At 51.7% G+C, this 22,908-nt stretch overlaps 1 protein-coding gene across 1 annotated transcript in view; it reads right to left on the bottom strand.

Moving 5' to 3' along the window:
- LOC144668815 (adhesion G protein-coupled receptor E3-like) overlaps positions 1 to 9,275 on the bottom strand; it is a 55,621-nt gene extending 46,346 nt beyond the window's left edge. The window contains exons 1-2 of the mRNA XM_078531189.1: positions 9,176 to 9,275; positions 763 to 846 (exon numbers count right to left, since the gene is read on the bottom strand). Of these exons, the coding sequence (XP_078387315.1) occupies positions 763 to 846; positions 9,176 to 9,206 (115 nt within the window). The 5' untranslated portion in view covers positions 9,207 to 9,275. The remainder of the gene's footprint in view (positions 1 to 762; positions 847 to 9,175) is intronic.
- Positions 9,276 to 22,908: the final 13,633 nt, after the last annotated feature.

Here is a 22,908-nt window from a genome sequence, read left to right as displayed (position 1 = left end):
GAGAAACCTATCAGCCATGATTGAATGGCAGAGCAGACGTGATGGGCCGAATGGCCTAATTTCTGCTCCTATGTCTTATGTTCTTATGGGGAGAGCAAATGGGGGGAACTGGATCATTCTGTCAAATGAGCTAGCACAAACACCGGGGGCCAAATGGTCTCATTTTATGAAGACTCTACGAACCTATAACAATAAGTAAGGTTCTGTGGACAGGATTCATGCACAGTTGTAATGTTTTTAACATATTATCGGCCTTAAAACCGGAGCTGGTTGGTTCAGTTGGCTAGTCCGTGCTTCAGAATAACACCTCAGTAGCTCAGACTCGATTCCTGCTCTGGCTGGGGTGGACGTTGGACCTGCCTCCTCACCCAGCGCTGAGAGCGGAGGGCAGTAGCAAACCACCACTGCCAAAAACTGCCAAGAAAACAGCTGAAGGTGAAGCGTCAGACACTGAGCCAAGAACTATTTGAGCAGAGAACACATGAATGGATAAGTGGAGGTACATGTTTAAACAGAAGCCGCTATGTATCTTATAATGCTGAGGCGTTGGTTAAGGATTTAAGATCATAGTCACTAACGCAAACATATATCCCCTTTGACCCTTTACGTTTATGGGCTTTAACAAGTTGGTAATTATAGGCCTGCAAGTAGGCCTCAAAAACAACTATTCAAAATTAAAACTTTCTATATCTTATATGGGAACATTATATTATAACAATAGCACCGCATTTTTTAATCAATAGTTTATTGTTAGTCACTTACTAATTGAGCTGCCATTTTGATGCCGACCTTGCTGTCCAGAGGAATGGAGCTCATGTCGGGTCCACGCTAGATCAATGCTGAAGACTGGCAGTGGATGACGGGGGGGTGCGGTGGAGAGAGAGAATTTAACATCAGGCATCTTCAGTTTAATCATTAATTTATACATTTTAAAAAAAAAGGAACTGCTCTCACCTTCCCAGGATTCAATGCGAAAACGACCTGATGACAGGGATTGAGTAATAAGGCTGATGAACTCCGATGATGTCATAGAAATGATCTTATTCAACTGCAAGTAGATTAAATTACTTCTTTCCTTTTTTCTCTTGCTGTCCCGTGAAAGCAGGGCACCGAACTGAACCATCGCTGTTGGAGACCGATTCTAGCCTCACCCGACCTTCGCCACCACCCACCCTTGTTTGATCATTGTTTGGGGGATGGGGGGGGCGATGGGGGTTGGGTGTGGCGGGTGACGGTGCGGTGAGGCAGTCATTGGAGCGGGAGCAGAAGCAGGAAACCCGGGCAACCTTCCACTTGCGGATCCAAGGGGACACCAGCCGTGATCAACCCACTCAGCGTGGACTGAGAATCAAGCTTGTTCTTGGCCTCCACCAATCACTGGCCCCCTATCGAGCTCTACCTGTCCCACCCATCCACCCCGCCCCCCCACCAGCTTATATTTCATCTCATTTCTCTATGTCTTAGTTCTGATGAAGGGTCATACGGACTCGAAACGTCAAACTGTATCCCTCTCCGCAGATGCAGCCAGACCTGTTGAGTTTTTCCAGGTATTTTTGTTTTGTTTCTTCTCTGGTCTGCCCGGCTTTAGGTTGCTAGGTGATAACCGTGGCCTGTTAGACCATAAAGAGGACCAGCCTGGTATCAAATGGCAATTCATGACAGCATAAATGAAAGCGTGTGTTGGAGGATTCGTTCTGAGAAATGAGTGGGCCTCTTTGCCAACTTGAGATAAGTCTCCAACTTCACCGTCGGATTTCTGCTCACATAATCCGCTTTGTGTCTGGTTGGCTCCATTCCAATTCCCCCAATTCCGTTCTAAATTTATTTGAGTTGAAGTTGTTTTTTTGCACAGAGTCTAAAGCCAACAAGTTTCGCCCGACATTCGGGAGCGAACCTGATCATCCTTCATCAGGTGGAGATTTCCTAACAGTGCCCTTTGGTCTCCTGCCTGCCATGGAACTAATTCTCTACCACACCGGGTTTGACAGTCGGAGACTCCATTTTGGAAACTGGGTTTAGAACACATTCTAAAGACGCTGGTCGGAATTCCCCACCCTCCCGTTGGCGGCAGGCGTAAGCGGACAATATGGCGAGAAAGCCAAAAGTGGGCTTTACGCCTTCGCGAAACCGGTTTGCGATTGTCCGCTCCGCCCGTCAATGACGGGCTACCTTTCCCACCATCCAACGTTGGGAACTTAATTTCAACGCATTTACCCCCCCCCCCCCCCCCCACCCCCACATGCAGGGGGGTGGGGGTGGAAACTTCAGAACGGCACGATTTCCGACTGCCTTTAAAAGGCGTGCGCCTGGCGAGCTGAACTTTGAGGAGAGCTCGGAGGCGAGGGCACACAACCTGGCGAGGATCGCCCCCGTAGGACGTCAGGGAGGAGGCGCCGCCCATTCGGCGGGGTTGGGGAGGGGGTTTGGGGGATGGTGGCAAGCCGGTCTTTCCAGCTGGCTTTCAGCGCAGTGCCGGGGCGAGGGCTCCAGTGTGGGTGGGGCAAAGCGGCACAAGGCCGATGGAAGCGTATGCGCACATGCTGGGTTAGGGGGGTAGGGCGCGGGGGTGAGCGGAGGACGAGGGGAGCAGCCGCGCACTTGGAAAAGCCCGTCAGGAGCGAACATTGTTCTGCAGTGGAGGCCGTTCAGCAGCAGCTCCATTGACAGGCTCGGAGTCGGAGCCTCTGAAGCTTTTCTGCCCCACTCAAGAGCATGAAAGGGCCACCAAATGCTCCAGAACTTCTCAACACTCAGACACAGCCTGCAAATGAATGTGTGTTATAGGGGGAAGCAGAATAATTGGACGATTGGACACGTTGTACAATCTCCTCGCTAAACTGGCCATGGAGCAGTCACTGGTGGAGGTGCTCACAGCCCCTGGCAATGTCACCATCCCGGTTTGGACCAGTCTCCCCCATGGTTCAAGCTAACAGTGCAGCCTTGCAGTGCGGGTTAGGAGAATGCCTGTGCCTGAGCTGAGAGCACAGCATGCAGTTCAATGGGCAAAGCTGCTGCCAATCGGTCAGGTTGAGTGGGGCGGAGGTGGGTGGGGTTTCGGACAGCCATGCAGCGCAGTACACACTGGCCATCCAAGTGGTATCCAGCACTCCCTAGCATGTCTGAAGAGGCCTTGAGATGCAGACGGAGCCTGAGACTTAACAAAGAAAGGTCCTTAGGAGACATATGCTAACCCACGTGTCTCTCTCTCTTTGATCCTGCAGGAGGAGAACATCAGGATCATGGGCCCCGCTAATCGAGCGGTATGTCTCATGGTTCACAGGGAGTAGAGAAGAAGGAGAAGTGTGCAGCAGAGGTGTCTGGCTCAGCAAAGGTAAGATAGACAGGGCCTGCTGCGCATGCAGCTGGAGATCCACAGCGAGCTGTCACCCATAGGTGCTTCGCTAGACCCAGAGTCTACAGACAGCGCTGTTTGTCCCTGCAGATGCCTGAGAACCAGTGTGGCCAAAGACTGTGCATGGTCTAGGGAACTAGTCTGTCACGTTTTGCCACCTGCTGCAGGATTTGGTGCCACAGGGACTTGCAGGGCACCCACTGCCAGTGGCGGTGAAAGTGACAGCGGCGCTCAATTTTTACCCCAGAGGCTCCGTCCGGGCCTCCACAGGTGACCTGTGTGGGATCTCGCGAGCTTCCCTGAACAAGTGCATTCATGAGGCCATCTTCGCGAAGGCACAGAACTTTGTGCATTTCGCCCAGGATCAGGAAGGCCAGGAAGCAAGAGCGCTGGGATTGGCCCAGATCTCGGGTTTCCCACAGGCGCAGGGTGCGATCGACTGCACTCACGTGGCGCTCAGATCTCTGTGGCAGCAAGCAGTTCCGGTAAGTGAACCGCAAAGGCTTCCACTCGCTGAATGTTCTGCAACCACCACAAAACACATCCTGCAGGTCTGCACATGATTCCCAGGAAGCATCCCCATGACTCCTACATCCTCAGCAGCTCTCAGATCCCTGAAACCTTCCAGGGTCCACAGAAGCTGCAGGGTTGGCTCCTCGGGGTTAAGGGTTACCCGCAGAGGACGTGGCTGATGATGCCCGTGCGGCGGCCTCAGACCGCAGCAGAGCGACGGTATAACCAGACTCGGGCCGCAGCCTGGATTTTGGTGGAGCAAACAATAGGCCTACTGAAAATGAGGTTCCGGTGCCTCGACAGGTCCGGTGGAGCCACTGCAAAACGGTCCCCTGAGGGTGTCGCGCATCATCGTAGCCAGCTGTGTGCTACACAACCTGGCGCTGCAATGGGGGCAGGACTTGGCTGTGGAGGAGACGGAACTTCTGCATGTCCCCTCCAATGAGGAGGACGTCAAAGGGGATGAGGGTGATGAGGTCCTCGAAGGCGAGGATGCTGGTGATGAGGCCATTGCACTGGCCAGACAAGGCAGGCTCGCTCTTGAGGCCCTCATATCCGTAAGAATTTGTGGAGGATGATGACGAGATGCAGTGAGGACACTCCATAAATATCCACATTGCCCTTGTGAGCGTCTGACTCCTGTCTGGCCGAGGGCAGCTCACTTGCGCTCTGTGATCAGGGTCATATCATAGAGACGCAGCCATGAAACTTTAAATGCACCTGATCCTTTGTCCGCCTTCAGCACCTGTCCCCTTCAGGACCACAGCATCATCAGACACAGATGCTGATGAGATGGGGGCCAGCCCCACCTTAAAGGTGCTGAGAGCCCACAGAGAGAATGATGGAACTCTGTGACACCTGCCCACTACATTCTGGCAGCAATGACCAGCACCATCGAGGTGCTCAGGCCCTGGGCTGAGACACCTGCCTTTATCTTATGCCAGAACCAAGGTTTCACATCTGAGTGACACAAGCACTGCTCACCATAACAAGGAGCCATAGGCAAGGAGACATTCTTGAGAGTTTATTGACAATGAATCACAAAAGGTTAGTGTGCAGGTACAGCAAGTCATTAGGAAAGCTAATAGAATGTTATCATTTATTGTGAGGGGAATTGAATATAAAAGTAGGGAGGTTATGCTTCAGTTGTACAGGGCATTGGTGAGACCACATCTGGAACACTGTGTACAGTACTGGTCACCTTATTTAAGAAAGGGTGTAAATGCATTGGAAGCAGTTCAGAGAAGGTTTACCAGACTAATACCAGGATTGGGTGGGTTGTCTTATGAGGAAAGGTTGGACAGGTTAGACTTGTATCCGCTGGAGTTTAGAAGAGTAAGAGGTGGCTTGATTGAAACATATAAGATCCTGAGGGGTCTTGACAGGATGGATATGGAGAGGATGTTTCCTCTTGTGGGAGAATGTAGAACTAGGGGTCACTGTTTAAAAATAAGGGGTTGTTCATTTAAAACAGAGATGAGGTGAAATATTTTCACTCAGAGGGTCATGAGTTTTTGGAACTCTCTTCCTGAAAAGGCAGTGGAAGCAGAGTCTTTGAATATTTTTAAGCAGAGGTGGATAGATTCTTGGTAAGCAAGGGGGTGGGTGGGATGCAGATTTCAGGTTACTATCCAATCAGCCATGATCTTATTAAGCAGCGGAGCAGGCTCGAGGGGCTGAATGGCCTACTCCTGCTCCTTGTTTGTATATTCGTAATAGTGAACATTATGTACAAGTGATTAACACCCATGCCTAGGCTGTGCAAATACATGTTTTTAACATTCCTAATCCTGCCACTACATCTTGGTGCTTCCCCAATATCCACAGCGGAGGTGGAGGCAGCCTGTTGACAGCTATGCCTTGTCTGTGATGACCTTGGCTAGCGTCCTTAGGAGGGCCGAGACCTGGAGGGCCCAGGCTTGCTTTGCGGAGGGTGGGGGGTGGGGGTGAGCTGCTGTGGGCCAGGTGCACCCTCCTCAGCCTGTGGAGCTGGAGATGATGGGGTCACAGGAAAATGGGGTTTGGATCGGTCGGACATTCCCGAGGTCACCAGGGTGGATAGTTTTGGGGTGTGGAACCTCTCCCGTTGATTGTGCGCGATCTTGTCCTGTATAAAGACAGATGGAGAGAATGTGAGCAAGGCGCGTGCCAGGCCAAATAAGAAGGATGCCAGGCATGTGTGTGTGTGTGTGTGTGTGTGTGTGTGCTGAGTGAAACCGTGAGGATGGGATGAGGAGGCAGTCTCCAGAGGAGATGAGGCCAGATGGAGATGTGAGAGTGTGTGACAGACAGTGAGTGGTGATGTCCCTTGAGCTGGCAGTGAGTGAGAGGTGATGGCCTGGTGAGTGGGTGACTTTAGAGTGATGAGATGATTGACTTACCCTGACAGCACAGATAAGATCATTCATCTCTCCCTGCACTGGATGGCCGACCTCTTATACGCATTGACCAACACTGCCAGCACCTCCTAAGCCGGAGTGGCTGATGGCTTCCAGTGGCCAGAGTGGGGGTAGAAAACCCACCATTGAGGCTGGCAGGTAAAATGTCCTTTTTCACGTCCATTGCCGCATTTAGTGCAATTTTGGGACAATTCCGCCCACTCTCCTTACTGCCCCTGTCACCTTCCATCATATCCTTGAAACCGTTTTCTCTACAGAAGTGCATTTAGTGTCCGTTGAACCCATTCATACTATCCGTTCGATGACTTAACTTTAAGCTTATTTCACATATTGTGAAAAGATTCCCCTGAATTTTATCCTCATTTCTAACTTGCTCATTTACAAATGGTATTTGAACCCACCACCAGAGTCGGCAATTTGCCTGCACAGGTTTGTTGAAATCTCTCCAGAATCTTAACAAATTCAAGCAGTAAATGCTAAAGTCAACTTTTCCCAAGCAAAAGCCCAAATTTATTAAACCTCAATTCCTCATAGCATCACTGTTGCTCACCTTCCTACCTTCCTAAAGCCACCAGTACAACCGCTGGAGCGGACTGCAAATATCAATTTGTTCCTCGTGAGGCAGGCTCATTGGATGTTTCAATGTAACATGAGACCAAGACCAGATGGTGTTGTCTCTGAGTGATACACCGGGTGGTGTGAGCATATTAGTGTTTTTGCCGGGAGACTCCTAGCTCATTTAGTCTGGTCTTCCAAATCTCCCAACAGCTTCCTTACTCTGTTGCTGGAGCTGATGCTCATGCATCCTACTTAATAACAGGAAGTCAACCATTCTGTTGTTAAAACCCAATATTCCTTCACCCGCTATGGTGATCTGTTGTTCAATGCGATCCCTAAGCTTCGGATCGTGTGGCCAAGAGAAGAGCATTCTCAGTTCCAAATTCTTTTCTTTGGAAACATTAGCCACCAATAATCCCTCATCCTTCTTCTTACCAGAGTAAAGACCCAGAGTAGTCAATACACATCGCTCCAAGTTTAACAGGCTGCCTTGTTACCCAGCTCCTAAACCCAATAATTAAATATCTACTCTGCAATATGGAGACTAAAACTGAACACTAGCTCAGATGTGGTCTTATCTCCAATCCTCCCTTTCCTCTCCATATTTCTCTTGAATATGTTGCCACCTAGTAGGTCCACGTTCAATCGATCCACAACTCTATTGGAGGGATTTGGCTTTTGGCTGCTCTCCGAATTTTCTTGCCCCGCCCGTGACGATGTCTCCCGCTGTTGGGACCGGAAAATCCCGGCCTACGTTCGAACTTCTCCAATCAGGTTTTCCCCCACCACAGCACTGACCACAGGCCATAGCCAAAGTCGCAAATTACATCCTATGTGCCTGGAGCCTTGTTAATCTATCCCTCCTCATCCTTCCTGGCCTGTCTACAGCCTTTGACATGGTAACTCACACCATCCTGCCCCAATCCCTCTCCTCTGTACTCCAGCTGGGTGGAACTGCCCTCACTTGGCTCCACTCTTCCCTATCCAGTTATAGTCAGAGAATCTCCTGCGATGGCTTCCATTCGCAAACCTGCACAGTTACCTCTGGTGTCCCGAAGGATCTATCTTGAACTGCCTCCTTTGTCTTGCCTGTATGTTGTCCCTGGCTGACCTCACAGGCAAACACAACATCAGGTTCTACATGTCCACTGGAGGCACTGGACTCTACCTCACCACCACCTCTCTTGACCCCGTCACAGCTGCTGTGCTTTCAAACTGCGTGTCCGACATCCGGTCCTGGATAAGCCATAATTCCTTCCAATTAAATATTAGGAAGACTGAAGTCATTGCCTTTGGTCCTTGCACAAACTCCGTAACCCACTGATTCTGCTTGTGCCACTGACTTAGTTGGTGTTCAAGGCTGAACAAGACTATTCACAACCTTGACATCCTGTCTGACCCTGAGTTGAACTTCCATCTCCATATTCACTCTATCTCACGGACATCTACCTCCACTGTATCGTCATCCGTCTTCACCTTTGCCTCGGTCCACCTACTGCTGAAACCCTCGTCCCTACTCTTCACACCTTCAGACTTTTCCAATCCAACTCTTTCCCGGCCATTTTCCCACCCTCCATAAACTGCGACTTATCCACAACTCAGCTGCGCATATCCTAAGTCATGCTGAATCCCATCTGTCCATCCTCTCTGTGTTGTTTGTCATGCATTGACTCCTGCCCTGCAACATCCCGATTTTAAAATTCTAGCCCACATGTGAACTACATCCATGGCTTCGCTGCTTCTTACCTCTGCCAACTCCTCCAGCTCCCCCAGCCTTCGAGAGCTCCAATCCTGGCCCCTTGGGTGTCCTCAATTTTTTTACCCCAGCAACAGGGACTGTGCCTCCAGCGAACTAGATCACAATCGCTGAAGTTCCCTCTCTAAACGCCTCCACCTCTCCACAGCTCTCTCTCTCTTAAGATGCTGCTTAAAATCTACCTCTTTGACAAAGTTCTTGGTCGCATTTAGATTTCCTTTGTCTGATTATGCTCCTTTGAGGCACCTTGAGTTGTTTTGCTAACTTAAATGCTTTCTCCGTCGTTTGTCCCTCTAATTCCTATGACCCTTTGTTATGATCTCCCATAGCCTCCCAGCTTTTGGTTTAATGACTAATTTAACACATCCCTTCTGCTAATCACCCCTACTGCTAACTTATTCCTCTTTCCTTTCAACCCAAAGAGACTCTGTATCAACTGCAGTCCCTTCCTTCCAGCAGCCTACAAACTTGTGCATAAAAGCACGCTGAGCAATTCATCATTCCGTCGGACCCATCTGCTCCTTCCCTGAGTACAGCTGGCAGCTGATAAGCAATTTCAATTCGCTTCGAACACTTTTGACAAATAATGGGACTTACTCAGCAAGAGTGGCAGTGCAGCTGTTTTCATGTTGCTGGTCTCAATGTCCGTCAGAAATCAATAATGTCTACACACCGACCTCGACTCAGCAGCACTTACAAATCTTGTCTCCTCAAGCTGTATTGGTAAACGCGGCGCAGGAAGGAACTGCAGCTGAATGAGTCACCAGTCCCCCTTCACCACAGCATCTCCTTTACCGTCTATCCCAACTCAGAACTGGAGAATATTGGCACCCACTCCCCTTTGAATAAAATATTCCGCTCTCCATAAAATTGTACGGACAACAGGGATCCGCAATGGGATATTTTCAGATTGTTTCTTTACCTTTTTGACTGAAGAAAAGGGACAAAAATATCGACCAGTAACACTGCTGCTACATGGGTTTACATCGGATAATACAGTACAGGAAAAAGGCCATTCCGCCCACCAAGCTCATTCTAGCACTTATGCTCCACTTGAGTCTCCTCCCACCTTACCTCATCTAAATCTATCACCTTAACCCTCTAGTCCCTTCTCCCTCATATATTTGTTGTGCTTCCCCTTAAATATGTCTATGCTATTCGCTTCAACTACTCCCTGTGGTGGCGAGTTCCACGTCCTCACCACTTTGGGTAAAGAGGTTTCTCCTGAATTTCCTACTGGATTTCTTGGTGACTATCCCATATTGTTGACCTTCAGTGATGCTCTTCCCCATTAGAGGAAGTATGCTCTCGGTATCCGTTCTAGCAAGATGTGTTTCTTAATTTCAATGCTCTCTATTAGGCCACCCCTGAGCCTAATTCTTTTTTTAAAGGAAAACAAAAAGAGACTCCAACTGTCAATCGTTTCCTGCTCCTGTTAGGATCTGTAGGCCCGCCCGCCAACCCACATTCTCTACAAAACCCACCCTCCCAGCTTCTCATTGTATCCCCCAATGTTCTTTGCTCCAGAATTGCCTCCTAAACCTGGTGTACGCATTAGGAGACTTCTGTAGTAACTGAAGGTATAGCCCCCTCCTGCTGTCTATCAGGGGGGTCACGTGATGTTCTGGGAGGCTCTGGTCAATGAGCCTTAAGTGCGGGCAATCCTGGGGTGGGGTGGGGCTTCCTGACGAGAGTCCTGATAGAGCGTGTAGCACCTGAAAAGCTCTCCGTAGTAAGGTTTACCTGTATCTTGTTGAAACCTGTCCACTCCATCAAGTCGTTACATTTGGCGGCGACAGTAAAATAGCTCCCATGCTGCAATTCACCTTGTTACCGTGAGTACATCGAATCTTAAGAAATGGAAAAGACTGCTCACCAGTCATGCTGTTCTTCAGTAGAATCGACCCTTACGATGCGACTATGGAAGACTGGGACCAGTATGTAGAGAGCCTCAGATTTTATTTCGCTTTGAATGAAATTACCGGGGAGGGAAAGCAGAAAGCCACCCTTCTGAGTGTGTGTGTGTGTCCGTGAGACACTCAACTTCATTCTCCACCTGCTGGCCCCGAGCACACCCAATTCTAAGCCCTATAATGAATTAGTGGACCTTGTGAAAACGCACTTCCAGCCGAAACCATCTGTAATAATGCAGCGTTTTAAATTTAATTCTGGAGTCAGGGCCCCGAGAGAGCCCATCGCAAACTATGTGGTGAACCTTAAGCAGTTGACAGAACACTGCCACTTCAGGGACACATTAACTGATATGTTGCGGGACCGATTAGTTTGTGGGGTTCAGGGTGATACCTTACAGCACCCTTTACTCACTGAGGTCAACATCGAACTTAACCACACCCTAGAAATCTCTCTCACCGTGGAAAGTGCTGCGAGAGACTCGCAGGCTGTGCAACACATACAACACGGCTCTGTTCTTCACATGGGACAGGAACCTACCACCGGGCGTGGTGTGAAAACCAGAGACACAGCAGCGAAGCGAGAGGCAACGCCCACTGTTAGAAACATGAAAAGGCCGAGTGGAAACACTTCAGCAGCGACTCCAAGGTTAATCTGTTATAGATGTGGGGGTGACCACGGACTAGACACCTGTAAATTCAAGGAGGCAGAATTCCTTTACTGACATAAGGAAGGTCATGTAACAAGGCAATGCTTGGCAAAGTCGAAACAGCTCATAAAACAGCAACATGATTGAATTAAAGAATAGAGCAGAACCTGAAGCTACCGATACCGACATTTATTCCCTGTATAACATCACCGCTGTAAAAACTGAACCTTTCACTCTCATAATCCAAGTTAATGGGAAGCCACTAATAATGGAGGTGGATACGGGTGCCTCAACTACAGTGATGGAAGAGCACACTTTCAAATACCTTAATGAAGGTAGAAAGCCAATAAACCTGGAGCGGACAACCACTAAATTAAAGACATCCACTGGAGAATCTATTCAATTAAAGGGCATCGCCACAGTACCAGCAGAGGGTGATGGTCGAGGGGTGTTTTTGTGACTGGATGCCGGGATCGGTGCTGTTTGTGGTATATATAAAAAATTTAGACTTGAATGTAGGAAGGTTGATCAGTAAGTTTGCGGATTACACAAAAATTGGTGGGGTGGTAAATAGTGATGAGGATAGCCGTAGCTTACAGGAGGATATAGACGGGCTGGTCAGATGGGCTGATCAGTGGCAAATGGAATTTAATCCGGACAAGTGTGCACTTGGACAGGACAAACAAGGCACGGGAATACACGATGAATGGTAGGACCCTGGGAAGTACCGAGGATCAGAGGGACCTTGGTGTGCATGTCCACCAGTCCCTTAAGGTAGAGGGACAGGTAGATAAGGTGGTCAAGAAGGCATATGGGATACTTGCCTTTATTAGCCGAGGCATAGAATATAAGAGCAGGGATGTTATGCTGGAACTGTATAAAACACTGGTTAGGCCACAGCTAGAGTATTGCGTGCAGTTCTGGAATCCACATTATAGGGAGGATGTGATTGCACTAGAGAGAGTGCAGAGGAGATTTACCAGGATGTTGCCTGGGCTGGAGAGTTTTAGTTATGAGGAGAGATTGGATAGACTGGGGTTATTTTCCCTGGAGCAGAGGAGATTGAGGGGGAACATGATTGAGGTGTATAAAATTATGAGGGGCATAGATAGGGTAGACAGGAAGGAACTTTTCCCCTTGGTGGAGGGATCAATAATCAGGGGGCATAGATTTAAGGTAAGGGGCAGGAAGTTTAGAGGGGATGTGAGGAAGAATTTTTTCACCCAGAGGGTGGTGGGAATCTGGAACTCACTGCCCGAAAGGGTGGTAGAGGCAGAAACCCTCATAACATTTAAGAAGTATTCGGATGTGCACTTGTGATACCATGGCATACAAGGCTATGGGCCAAGTGCTGGAAAATGGGATTAGAATAGTTAGGTACTTGTTTGGCCAGCGCAGACTCGATGGGCCGAAGGGCCTTTTTCTGTGCTGTAGACCTCTATGAGTCTATGACTCTACCAATGTCTGATAGACAACAGACTGCCCAGCTGCCTGTGATAATAGTGAAAGGAGAGGGACCCAGTCTTTTAGGCTGAGACTGGTTACGGAAGATTAAGCTTGACTGGTCTGAGATATTCCACCTGAAAACAGGAGGAGTTCTTGAACTGCTAAGGAAATACAACGGGGTATTTCGGGACAAATTAGGGAAGTTAAAAGGCGTGCAGGCCAAGATATATGTGGGTTCTCAGGCAACACGACGTTTCTTTAAGGCCAAACCTGTGCCTCATTGCGTTGAAGGAGAAGGTGGATGTAGATCTGTGCCAGTTAGAAAAGCTGGGCATCAGCCAACCTGTCCAATTCTCGGAGTGGGCAGCACCCATAATTCCAGTGGTTAAGCCTGACCAAACCATACGCATTTGTGGGGACCGTAGGTTGACCATAAATTAGGCAGCAAAATAGACAAGTGCCCCATTCCAAGGATAGATGACTTATATACCAAGCTGGCTGGAGGGAAGACCTATACACAATTGGATATGAGCCACACCTACCAACAATTAGAGCTGGACAGCATTTCAAGAGAATATGTGACTAATAACACACACAAGGGTCTTTATCAGTACACTCGCCTACCCTTTGACATATCGTCTGCATGCGCTACCTTCCAGAGAACAATGGAGAGTCTTTTGTCAGGACTTCCCGAGAGTAAGTTCTGAGGATGTTCTGATCACAGGGCCAACTGAGACCGACCACTTGGCCAACCTGGAGGAGGTGCTAAGAAGGTTTGTGGAAGCTGGTGTATGGTTAAAGAGGGAAAAATGCACCAGAAGTTACTTACCTGGGTCACAGGGTGGACGGAATGGGTTTGCATCCGGTAGAAGAGAAAGTTTGGATGATAAAAGATGCGCCTTCACCATCCAATGTAACAGAACTCAAATCCTTCCTGGATATGGTCAACTACTATAGCTGCTTCTTGCATCCAATCAGATCCATGTGGCTGCGCCTGAACTGTCCCAGCTGCGGAGGAGTGGTCACTTTATACAAGGTGTCCCTAATGTGTGGCCGCCCATCACCAACACCCCTACACTCCGCACGTGCTTTTGCACTACCTTCAGCCACAGTGCAGCCCTTGTGCCCCCTCCACCCCAAATCGCCTCAACTGTAGGGCAGCCCTTCCCCTTCCCACACCCAGTGCACCTCAACCACAGGGCACCCCCTGCCCCCTCCCTAACGCCCCGCAATCACAGGGCACCTGCCCCCCCCCACCCAATATGCGCCTCAACCTTGAAGTCCAACAGGTAACCCAGGTGAGCACTCCACGACTATGTACTCACCTCCGAGTTCCCCTCAAAGTGCAGCCCGCCCAGCGCATGCCTTTTATATGCTGTTGTGAAACACGTCGGTGTGCAATCACGCTGATGTGGGTGGATGATCCAGCGTGGGGGGGCAATTCCGGCGAGCTGGGCTTATAATGATATGCAGATGCATCACAATGAGGTTCCCGACGTCTGATGGCGGGAAACGCAGCGGGTGGCGTGGACAATCGCAAACTGGTTTCACGGCGTGGTACAACCGATTTTTGGCCTTCTGGCCATATTGTCTGCTCGTGCCAGCGAACACGCCCGATGCTGGTGGGCATGGAAAACACCAGCCTCTGTCTCGCAAGGATGGCCAAATTGGCTGCTATCTGAAGTTTTGAGATCATCCCACGTCAGAAACACAGGGTTAAGCTGTCAAGATGGAATTTTGTCGTGGGATCAAGAGTTGTCGCCCCATCACAAGGTAGAGAACCACTTTTGACAGAGCTTCATTGTGCGCACCCAGGCATATTGAAGATGAAAATGCTTGCGCAAAGCTATGTCTGGTGTCCACTCATTGACAGTGACATTGGAAGCCATGGTCAAGCACTGTCTCCATTGTCAGCAACAACAGAAGTTGTCTGTTTCAGCTCCACTGCATCCTTGGGAGTGGCCTGGTTGACCCTGGGTTAGACTACATATCGATTATTTAGGACCATTCTTGGGTGCCATGTTTTTGTTGATCGTAGGTGCACATCCTAAATGGATGGATGTGTACAAAGTCAAATCGTCAACATCGAGCGCAACTATCGATAAGCTGCATCATTGTTTTAGCACACATGGCCTATGTGAAATCATCGTTTCTGCTAATGGTACAGCCTTTACCAGCACAGAGTTTCAGAAATTCATGAGTCTGAATGGAATCAGACATATTAAAATGGCACTATATCATCCCTCATCGAACGGTTTAGCTGAGAGAGCAAATGCAGTAGACTGCTCCCAATGCGGTCTCCTCTACGTTGGAGAGACCAAACGCAGACTGGGTGACCGCTTTGCGGAACACCTTCGGTCTGTCCGCAAGCATGACCCAGACCTCCCTGTCGCTTGCCATTTCAACACCCCACCCTGCTCTCATGCCCACATGTCCATCCTTGGCCTGCTGCAATGTTCCAGTGAAGCTCAACGCAAACTGGAGGAACAGCACCTCATCTTCCGACTAGGCACTTTACAGTGACTTAACATTGAGTTCAACAACTTCAGATCATGAACTCTCCCCTCCATCCCCACCCCCTTTTTTAATCATCTTTTTTCTACATTCGTTTTTATTTTTTATCCACTTTTGTTTTTATTTGTAATCATTTATTCATGGTTTTATCTCCTTTTTTATCCCCCCTTCTATCCCATTTTCTATCCTTTTCTCCCCACCACCACCACCCCATCCCCAAAAGGGCCATCTATAACTTGTCCCATGTTGTTCTTTCCCACAATGCTACCCTTGTTCTGGTATTATCACATTCTGCTTTCTTACCTTTATACCACCATCAGCATCTTTTTATGCCCTTACCATTACTATTAATGCTCCCTTTGTCCTTTAGTTCATGACATCTTTGTCAATCCCTCCTTAGTCCCCACCTATCATTGGCCTTCTACCCAGCTTCACCTGCTCTAGCCCCTTAAATAGTATAGACTTCATCACATTTCCACTTCTCTTCAGCTCTGAAGAAAGGTCATATGGACTCAAAACGTCAACTCCGTTTCTCTCTCCGCAGGTGCTGCCAGACCTGCTGAGTTTTTCCAGAATTCTCTGCCTTCGCAATCTTTGTCCCGTTGTTTACCTTCTCAAGTTTTGCGTGACTCGCTTTATTCTTCTTAGCTTTCGTGTTTTCAATCGGTGTAAACCCTGCGTGACAGGCAAGAGTGGAGACGGTGACGGAGATGGTGGACCAGTAATCCAGAGGCCCAGGCCCAGGCTCTGGGGACACGGGTTCAGATCCCACCACGGCAGCTGGTGGGATTTAAATTCCATGAAAACATCTGGAATTAAGGGCGAGTCTCGGTGACGGTGACCGTGAAGCTATCATCGATTGTTGTTTGTCTCTGTCCTTTATGATCTTGTTAGTGTCCTCCTTTAGGGAGGAGGAAGTCTGCCATCCTTACCCGTTCTGGCCTACTTGTGCCTCCAGACCCACAGGAATATGGTTGACTCTTAATTGCCCTCAGGAATGGCCTAGAAAGCTAGAAAGGGCAATTTGGGATGGGCAACAAATGTTGGCCTTGCCAGTGATGTCCACATCTGATGAAAGAATAAATTTTTTAAAAAAATTTGAACTCAATAAGTCTGTCACTTTAGGGATCAAAGATGGAAAACGCTGGGAATACTCAGCAGCGTCCGTGCAGATCTGAAAACAGGAGGCAGGGATTTCCCGGCCCCGCCCACCGCCAGGATTGTCCGCTCTTTGCCGAGAGTCAATGGGCTTTTGGCTGGGCCACCGAGTCTCCCGTGTCCGGTCCTGCCCACGACGGGGCCGGAAGATCCCGTCCAGGTTGTGGGGCCTTCCGTTCCCGGCGGGTGTCTCATTCGGCTGCCTGAAAAAGCAGCCAGGCACCCACCCTGACCCCGAGGAGGAAGCCCCGATGTACATTCTGCCAATCAGGCAGTGAAGTGAACAGCAGCGGGCCTTCCTCCCGACTGAGGACCCCTGAAGGTGACAATCCCTACCCACCACCCCCAAGAGCTGCTGACCAATCAGGGGTTTGCACTGGAGGAGGCTATGACCACTGCCGGAACAGCATCCCCCACAGCCCCAGGATCGTGAAGCGACCTAGGAATGATAAGGGATGTTGGGGGAGTGGAGGGGGGGGCGGGGGTGAGGAATGGTCTCATAGGGTTGGAGTTGTGGGGAGGGGGATGCCATTGCCATGGGGGTTGGCAGCAAGGGCAGGGGAGTAGCTGTCAGTGGTCACCTCCTGTCCTGTGTCCTTGCCCTCAATTGGCGCAGATCGAGTGATTCCACCCCCCCAACCCCCCCCCAGCAGGGAGCTGGAGCTGGGGAGATTGCAGTGGAGGGAGGAAGAGGCCTTTAAGAGATCATTAATTGGCCACTTAAGGGACTCAATTGGAGGTTGGGCAGGTAGGTTCACCATGGGCCTTTGGGCCCAGAACTTACTTCCAGTGGAAGTGGGAAGACATTGGGGGTATCGGTCCCAGGCCAGCGCACCAAGTTTTCAGGGCTGCCCGTCTCCTTCTTCGCCTCCTGTGGGGGCAGAAGGCTCCAACCGGGATATCAGGCTTTCAGCATCCACAGCATCATCCTGGCATTTTAGTGTTGGGGCCGGAAAACAGTGACTGTAAAAGCTGTTTGATTGCCACAAAAATCTACTTGGTTCAATAATCTACTTTAGAGGAGAGAACCTGATATTTCTTTCCCTGGTTTGGCCTAAACCTGGCCCCGACTCTCAACTGTAAGGTTTCCAAAACAGATTGTCAAGTCTCTTAACATGAGAATCATGGCAACAGCTGGCTTGTGGCCACCTTATCAGGACATCGAGAGATGGTCAGTAAGGTTGACTTTGCCCACATCCTGAGAGCTATTGAGGAAAAAAAAATTCGCCACAACCCACTTTGACATTCATCGGGTTGAATACATCCATCTTCAATGAAAACTGACTTAAGTTTTTCTCATTAAATATAATTTCCGAATCCATTTTATGGCTCATTTCGCACCCTCCCCATGTTGATAATGTGCCTTGAAGGGTGGTGTGTCATGCAATCCAGTTGTAGCTTCACTTTTGCCTTTGAGCAGAGCACAGCTCTCCTGCCTTCAAACTTCCTATCCGTGTAGAACTGTTCTCATGTGCCTAGTCTTAATAAATAAATCTACAGCATGCTTACACAATCCCTTATGAGTGATTGGTGCCTTTATATCACTAAAACAGCACAACAGATGCTATTCTTGGAGTTATAGAATTATACTGCAGAGAAGAGGCCATTTGGCCCATCGTGCCTGTGCTGGCTATTCCGTTGAAGTCAGCGGAAGTTAAAATCGGCAGAGATGTAAAATGCTCTGGCAATTCACTGGTGACAGTGATACACTATCTCATAATAGAAAGATCTAATCTCTGCTGTGGAGGCCAACTCTGGAGCACAAAAGGGCAAGGTAGAGATAGCAGGATGGAGAACCTGCTGGGATCAGGAAATGCTGTGTGGCACCCCCACCGTGCTAAATGGGATAGGCTTTGAACAGATCTAACAGCTCTAAACTGGGCATCCAGGAGGCATAGGGCCATCAGCAGCAACAGGATTGTATTCACCAACAATCTGTAACCTCATGACCTGGCATATCCTCCAGTCTACCATTACCACCAAACCAGGGAACTGACCAGTCCTGCATGGTGGTGGGCAAATAAAATATTAACTGGAGGAGAAGGCTGCACAAATACCCCCATCCTTAATGATGGAGGAGCTCAGCACATCAGTGCAAAAGACAAGGCTTAAGCATTTGCAACAATCTTCAGCCAGAAGTGCTGAGTGGATGATCCATCTTGGCCTCCTCCTGAGGTCTTCAGCCAATTCGATCCACCCCTTTATCAAGAAACAGCTGAAGGCACTGGATACTGCAAAGGCTATTGGCTCTGACAACATTCCAACAATAGAATGAAGACTTGTGCTCCAGAACTTGCCGCACCCCTAGCCAAGCTGTTCCAGTACAGCTACAACAGTGGCATCTACCCAGCTATGTGGAAAATTGCCCAGATATGTCATACACACACAAAGCAGGACAAATCCGGCCAATTACCGCCCCATCAGTCTACTCTCCATCATCAGTAAAGTGATGGACGGCGTCATCAACAATGCTATCAAGCAGCACTTACTCAACAATAACCTGCTCACTGATGCTCAGTTTGGGTTCCGCCAGGGCCACTCAGTTCCTGGCCTCATTACAGCCTTAGTTCAAACATGGACAGAAGAGCTGAACTCCAGAGGTGAGGTGAGAGTGACTGCCCTTGACATCAAGGGAGTATTTGACTGAGTGTGGCATCAAGGAATCCTAGCAAAACTGATCAATGGGAATCAGGCGGAAAACTCTCCACTGGTTGGAGTCATACCTAGCACAAAGGAAGGTGGGTGTGGTTATTGGAGGTCAGTCATCTCAGCTCCAGGACATCACTGCAGGTGTTCCTCAGGGTAGTGTCCTAGGCCCAACCATCTTCAGCTGCTTCATCAATGACCTTCCTTCCATCCTAAGGTCAGAAGTGGAGATGTTCGTTGATGATTGCACAATGTTCAGCACCATTCATGACTCCTCAGATACTGAAGCAGTCCATGTCCAAATGCAGCAAAACCTGGACAATATCCAGGCTTGGGCTGACAAGTGGCAAATAACATTCGCACCATACAAGTGTCAGGCAATGACCATCTCCAACTAGAGAGAATCCAACCATTGCCCTTTGACATTCAATGGCATTGCCATCACTGAATCCCCCACTATCAACATCCTGGGGGTGACCCTTGACTAGAAACTGAACTGGACTAGCCATATAAATACTGTGGCTACAAGAGCAGGTCAGAGGCTGGGAATTATGCAACGAGTAACTCACCTCCTGATTCCCCAAAGCCTGTCCACCATCTACAAGGCACAAGTCAGGAGTGTGATGGAATACTCCCCACTCGCCTGGATGAATGCAGCTCCCACAACACTCAAGAAGCTCGACACCAACCAGGATAAAACAACTCACTTGACTGGCATCCAATCCACCTCCTTAAACATTCACTCCCTCCACCACCGACTTGTGTACCGTGTACAAGATGCACTCCTGGAACTTGCCAAGGCTCTTTGGACAGTACCTTCCAAACCCGCAATCACTACTAGCTAGAAGGACAAGGGCAGCAGATGGATGGGAACTCCAACGCCTGGAAGTTCCCCTCCAAGCCACTCACAATCCTGACTTGGAAATATGTCGCCGTTCCTTCAGTGTCGCTGGGTCAAAATCCTGGAACTCCCTCCCTAACAGCACTGTGGGTGTACCTACACCACATGGACTGCAGCGGCTCAAGAAGGCAGCTCACCACCACCTTCTCAAGGGGCAATTAGGGCTGGGCCACTAAGGCTGACCTTGCCAGTGATGCCCACATCCCAGGAAAGAATTTTTACAAAGCTTCCCACCAGGGGGTTGAAGTGCATGGGATCGAGTCCATATATTCTGATGCCATGCAGCTTTCTTTCCCAATGTTCCATGAAAAGATTAGCACCTTAAGGTAAGTAATCGAAAAGCGGAATAGCGCAGATGCTGGAAATCTGAAATAAAAATAAAAAAATGATGGAAGAGACTCAGCAGGTTAGGCAGAGAGAGAGAGAGATACGCCGAGTTAACGGGTTGCATTTCCTGGGGCGAGGTGCGTGAGTGGCACTCCCTCCACCATCCCATCCCCTACCTCCCCCACCCACCATCCCCTACCTCCCCCACCCCCCCATCCCCTACCTCCCCCACCCCCCTTCCCCTACCTCCCCCACCCCCCCATCCCCTACCTCCCCCACCCCCCCATCCCCTACCTCCCCCACCCCCCCATCCCCTACCTACCCCCACCCCGCCTTCCCCTACCTCCCCCCACCATCCCATCCCCTACCTCCCCCCACCCCCCCATCCCCTACCTCCCCCCACCCCACATCCCCTACCTCCCCCCACCATCCCATCCCCTACCTCCCCCCACCCCCCCATCCCCTACCTCCCCCAACCCCCCCCATTCCCTACCTCCCCCCACCCACCATCCCCTACCTCCCCCCACCCCACATCCCCTACCTCCCCCCCCATCCCCTACCTCCCCCCACCCACCATCCCCTACCTCCCCCCACCCCCACATCCCCTACCTCCCCCCACCATCCCCTACCTCCCCCACCCACCATCCCCTACCTCCCCCCACCCCACATCCCCTACCTCCCCCCACCATCCCCTACCTCCCCCAACTCCCATCCCCTACCTCCCCTCACCCCCCATCCCCTACCTCCTCCCACCCCCCCATCCCCTACCTCCCCCCACCCCCCCATCCCCTACCTCCCCCCACCCCACATCCCCTACCTCCCCCCACCCCACATCCCCTACATCCCCCCACCCCCCATCCCCTACCTCCCCCCACCCACCATCCCCTACCTCCCCCCACCCCCACATCCCCTACCTCCCCTCACCATCCCCTACCTCCCCCCACCCATCATCCCCTACCTCCCCCCACCCCACATCCCCTACATCCCCCCACCATCCCATCCCCTACCTCCCCTCACCCCCCCATCCCCTACCTCCCCCCCCCCCCCATCCCCTACCTCCCCCCACCCCCCATCCCTACCTCCCCCTACCCCCCATCCCCTACCTCCCCCACCCCCATCCCCTACCTCCCCCACCCCACATCCCCTACCTCCCCCACCCCCATCCCCTACCTCCCCCCACCCCCCATCCCCTACCTCCCCCCACCCGCCCATCCCCTACCTCCCCCCACCATCCCATCCCCTACCTCTCCCACCCACCATCCCCTACCTCCCCCACCCCACATCCCCTACCTCCCCCCACCATCCCCTACCTCCCCCAACCCCCATCCCCTACCTCCCCCCAGCCACCATCCCCTACCTCCCCCACCCCCCATCCCCTACCTCCCCCCACCATCCCATCCCCTACCTCCCCCCACCGCCATCCTCTAACTCCCCACACCCCCCATCCCCTACCTCCCCCCACCATCCCATCCCCTACATCCCCCCACCCCCCATCCCCTACCTCCCCCCACCCCCCATCCCCTACCTCCCCCACCCCCCATCCCCTACCTCCCCCAACCCCCATCCCCTACCTCCCCCACCCCCCCATCCCCTTCCTCCCCCCACCATCCCATCCCCTACCTCCCCCACCCCCCACCCCTACCTCACCCCACCCACCATCCCCTACCTCCCCCCAGCCCCCCATCCCCTACCTACCCCACCCCCCCTCCCCTACCTCCCCCCACCCCCCATCCCCTACCTCCCCCCACCATCCCATCCTCTACCTCCCCCCACCCCTCATCTCCTACCTCCCCCAACGCCCATCCCCTACCTCCCCCCACCATCCCATCTCCTACCTCCCCCCACTCCCCATCCCCTACCTCCCCCCACCCCCCCATCCCCTACCTCCCCCACCCCCCATCCTCTCCCTCCCCCCACCCCCGCATCCCCTACTTCCCCCCACTCCCATCCCCTACCTCCTCCCACCCCCCATCCCTACCTCCCCGACCCCCCATCCCCTACCTCCCCCACCCCCCATCCCCTACCTCCTGCCACCCCCATCCCCTACCTCCTCCCACCCCCCCATCCCCTACCTCCTCCCACACCCCATCCCCTAACTCCCCGCAACCCCCATCCCCTACCTCCCCCAACCCCAATCCACTACCTCCCTCCACCCCCCATCCCCTACCTCGCCCTAACCCCCATCCCCTACCTCCCCCCACCCCCATCCCCTATCTCCCCCACCCGCCATCTCCTAACTCCCCCCACCCCCCATCCCCTACCTCCCCCCACCCCCCATCCCTACCTCCCCTCACCCCCCATCCCCTACCTCCCCCCACCCCCCCTATCCCATATCTCCCCCCACCACCCCATCCCCTACCTCCCCCCACCCCCCATCCCCTACCTCCCGCCACCCCCCATCCCCTACCTCCCGCCACCCCACATCCCCACCTCCTCCCACACCCCCATCCCCTACCTCCTCCCACACCCCATCCTCTACCTCCCCGCAACCCCCATCCCCTACATCCCCCCAACCCCCATCCCCTACCTCCTCCCAACCCCCATCCGTTTCCTCCCCCCAACCCTATCCCCTACCTCCTCCCACCCCCCATCCCCTACCTCCCCCACCCCTCCTATCGCCTACCTCCTCCCACCCCCATCCCCTACCTCCTCCCACCCCCCATCCCCTATCTCCCCCCAACCCCCATCCCCTACCTCCTCCCAACCCCCATCCACTTCCTCCCCCCAACCCTATCCCCTACCTCGCCCCAACCCCCATCCCCTACCTCCCCCCACCCC

The sequence above is a fragment of the Cetorhinus maximus genome, chromosome 28 (genome assembly GCF_964194155.1).
Source record: "Cetorhinus maximus chromosome 28, sCetMax3.hap1.1, whole genome shotgun sequence".
In the NCBI taxonomy this organism is placed as follows: domain Eukaryota; kingdom Metazoa; phylum Chordata; class Chondrichthyes; order Lamniformes; family Cetorhinidae; genus Cetorhinus; species Cetorhinus maximus.
Note: the sequence above shows the minus strand (reverse complement) of the source record. Positions and strands in the feature narration are given on the sequence as shown.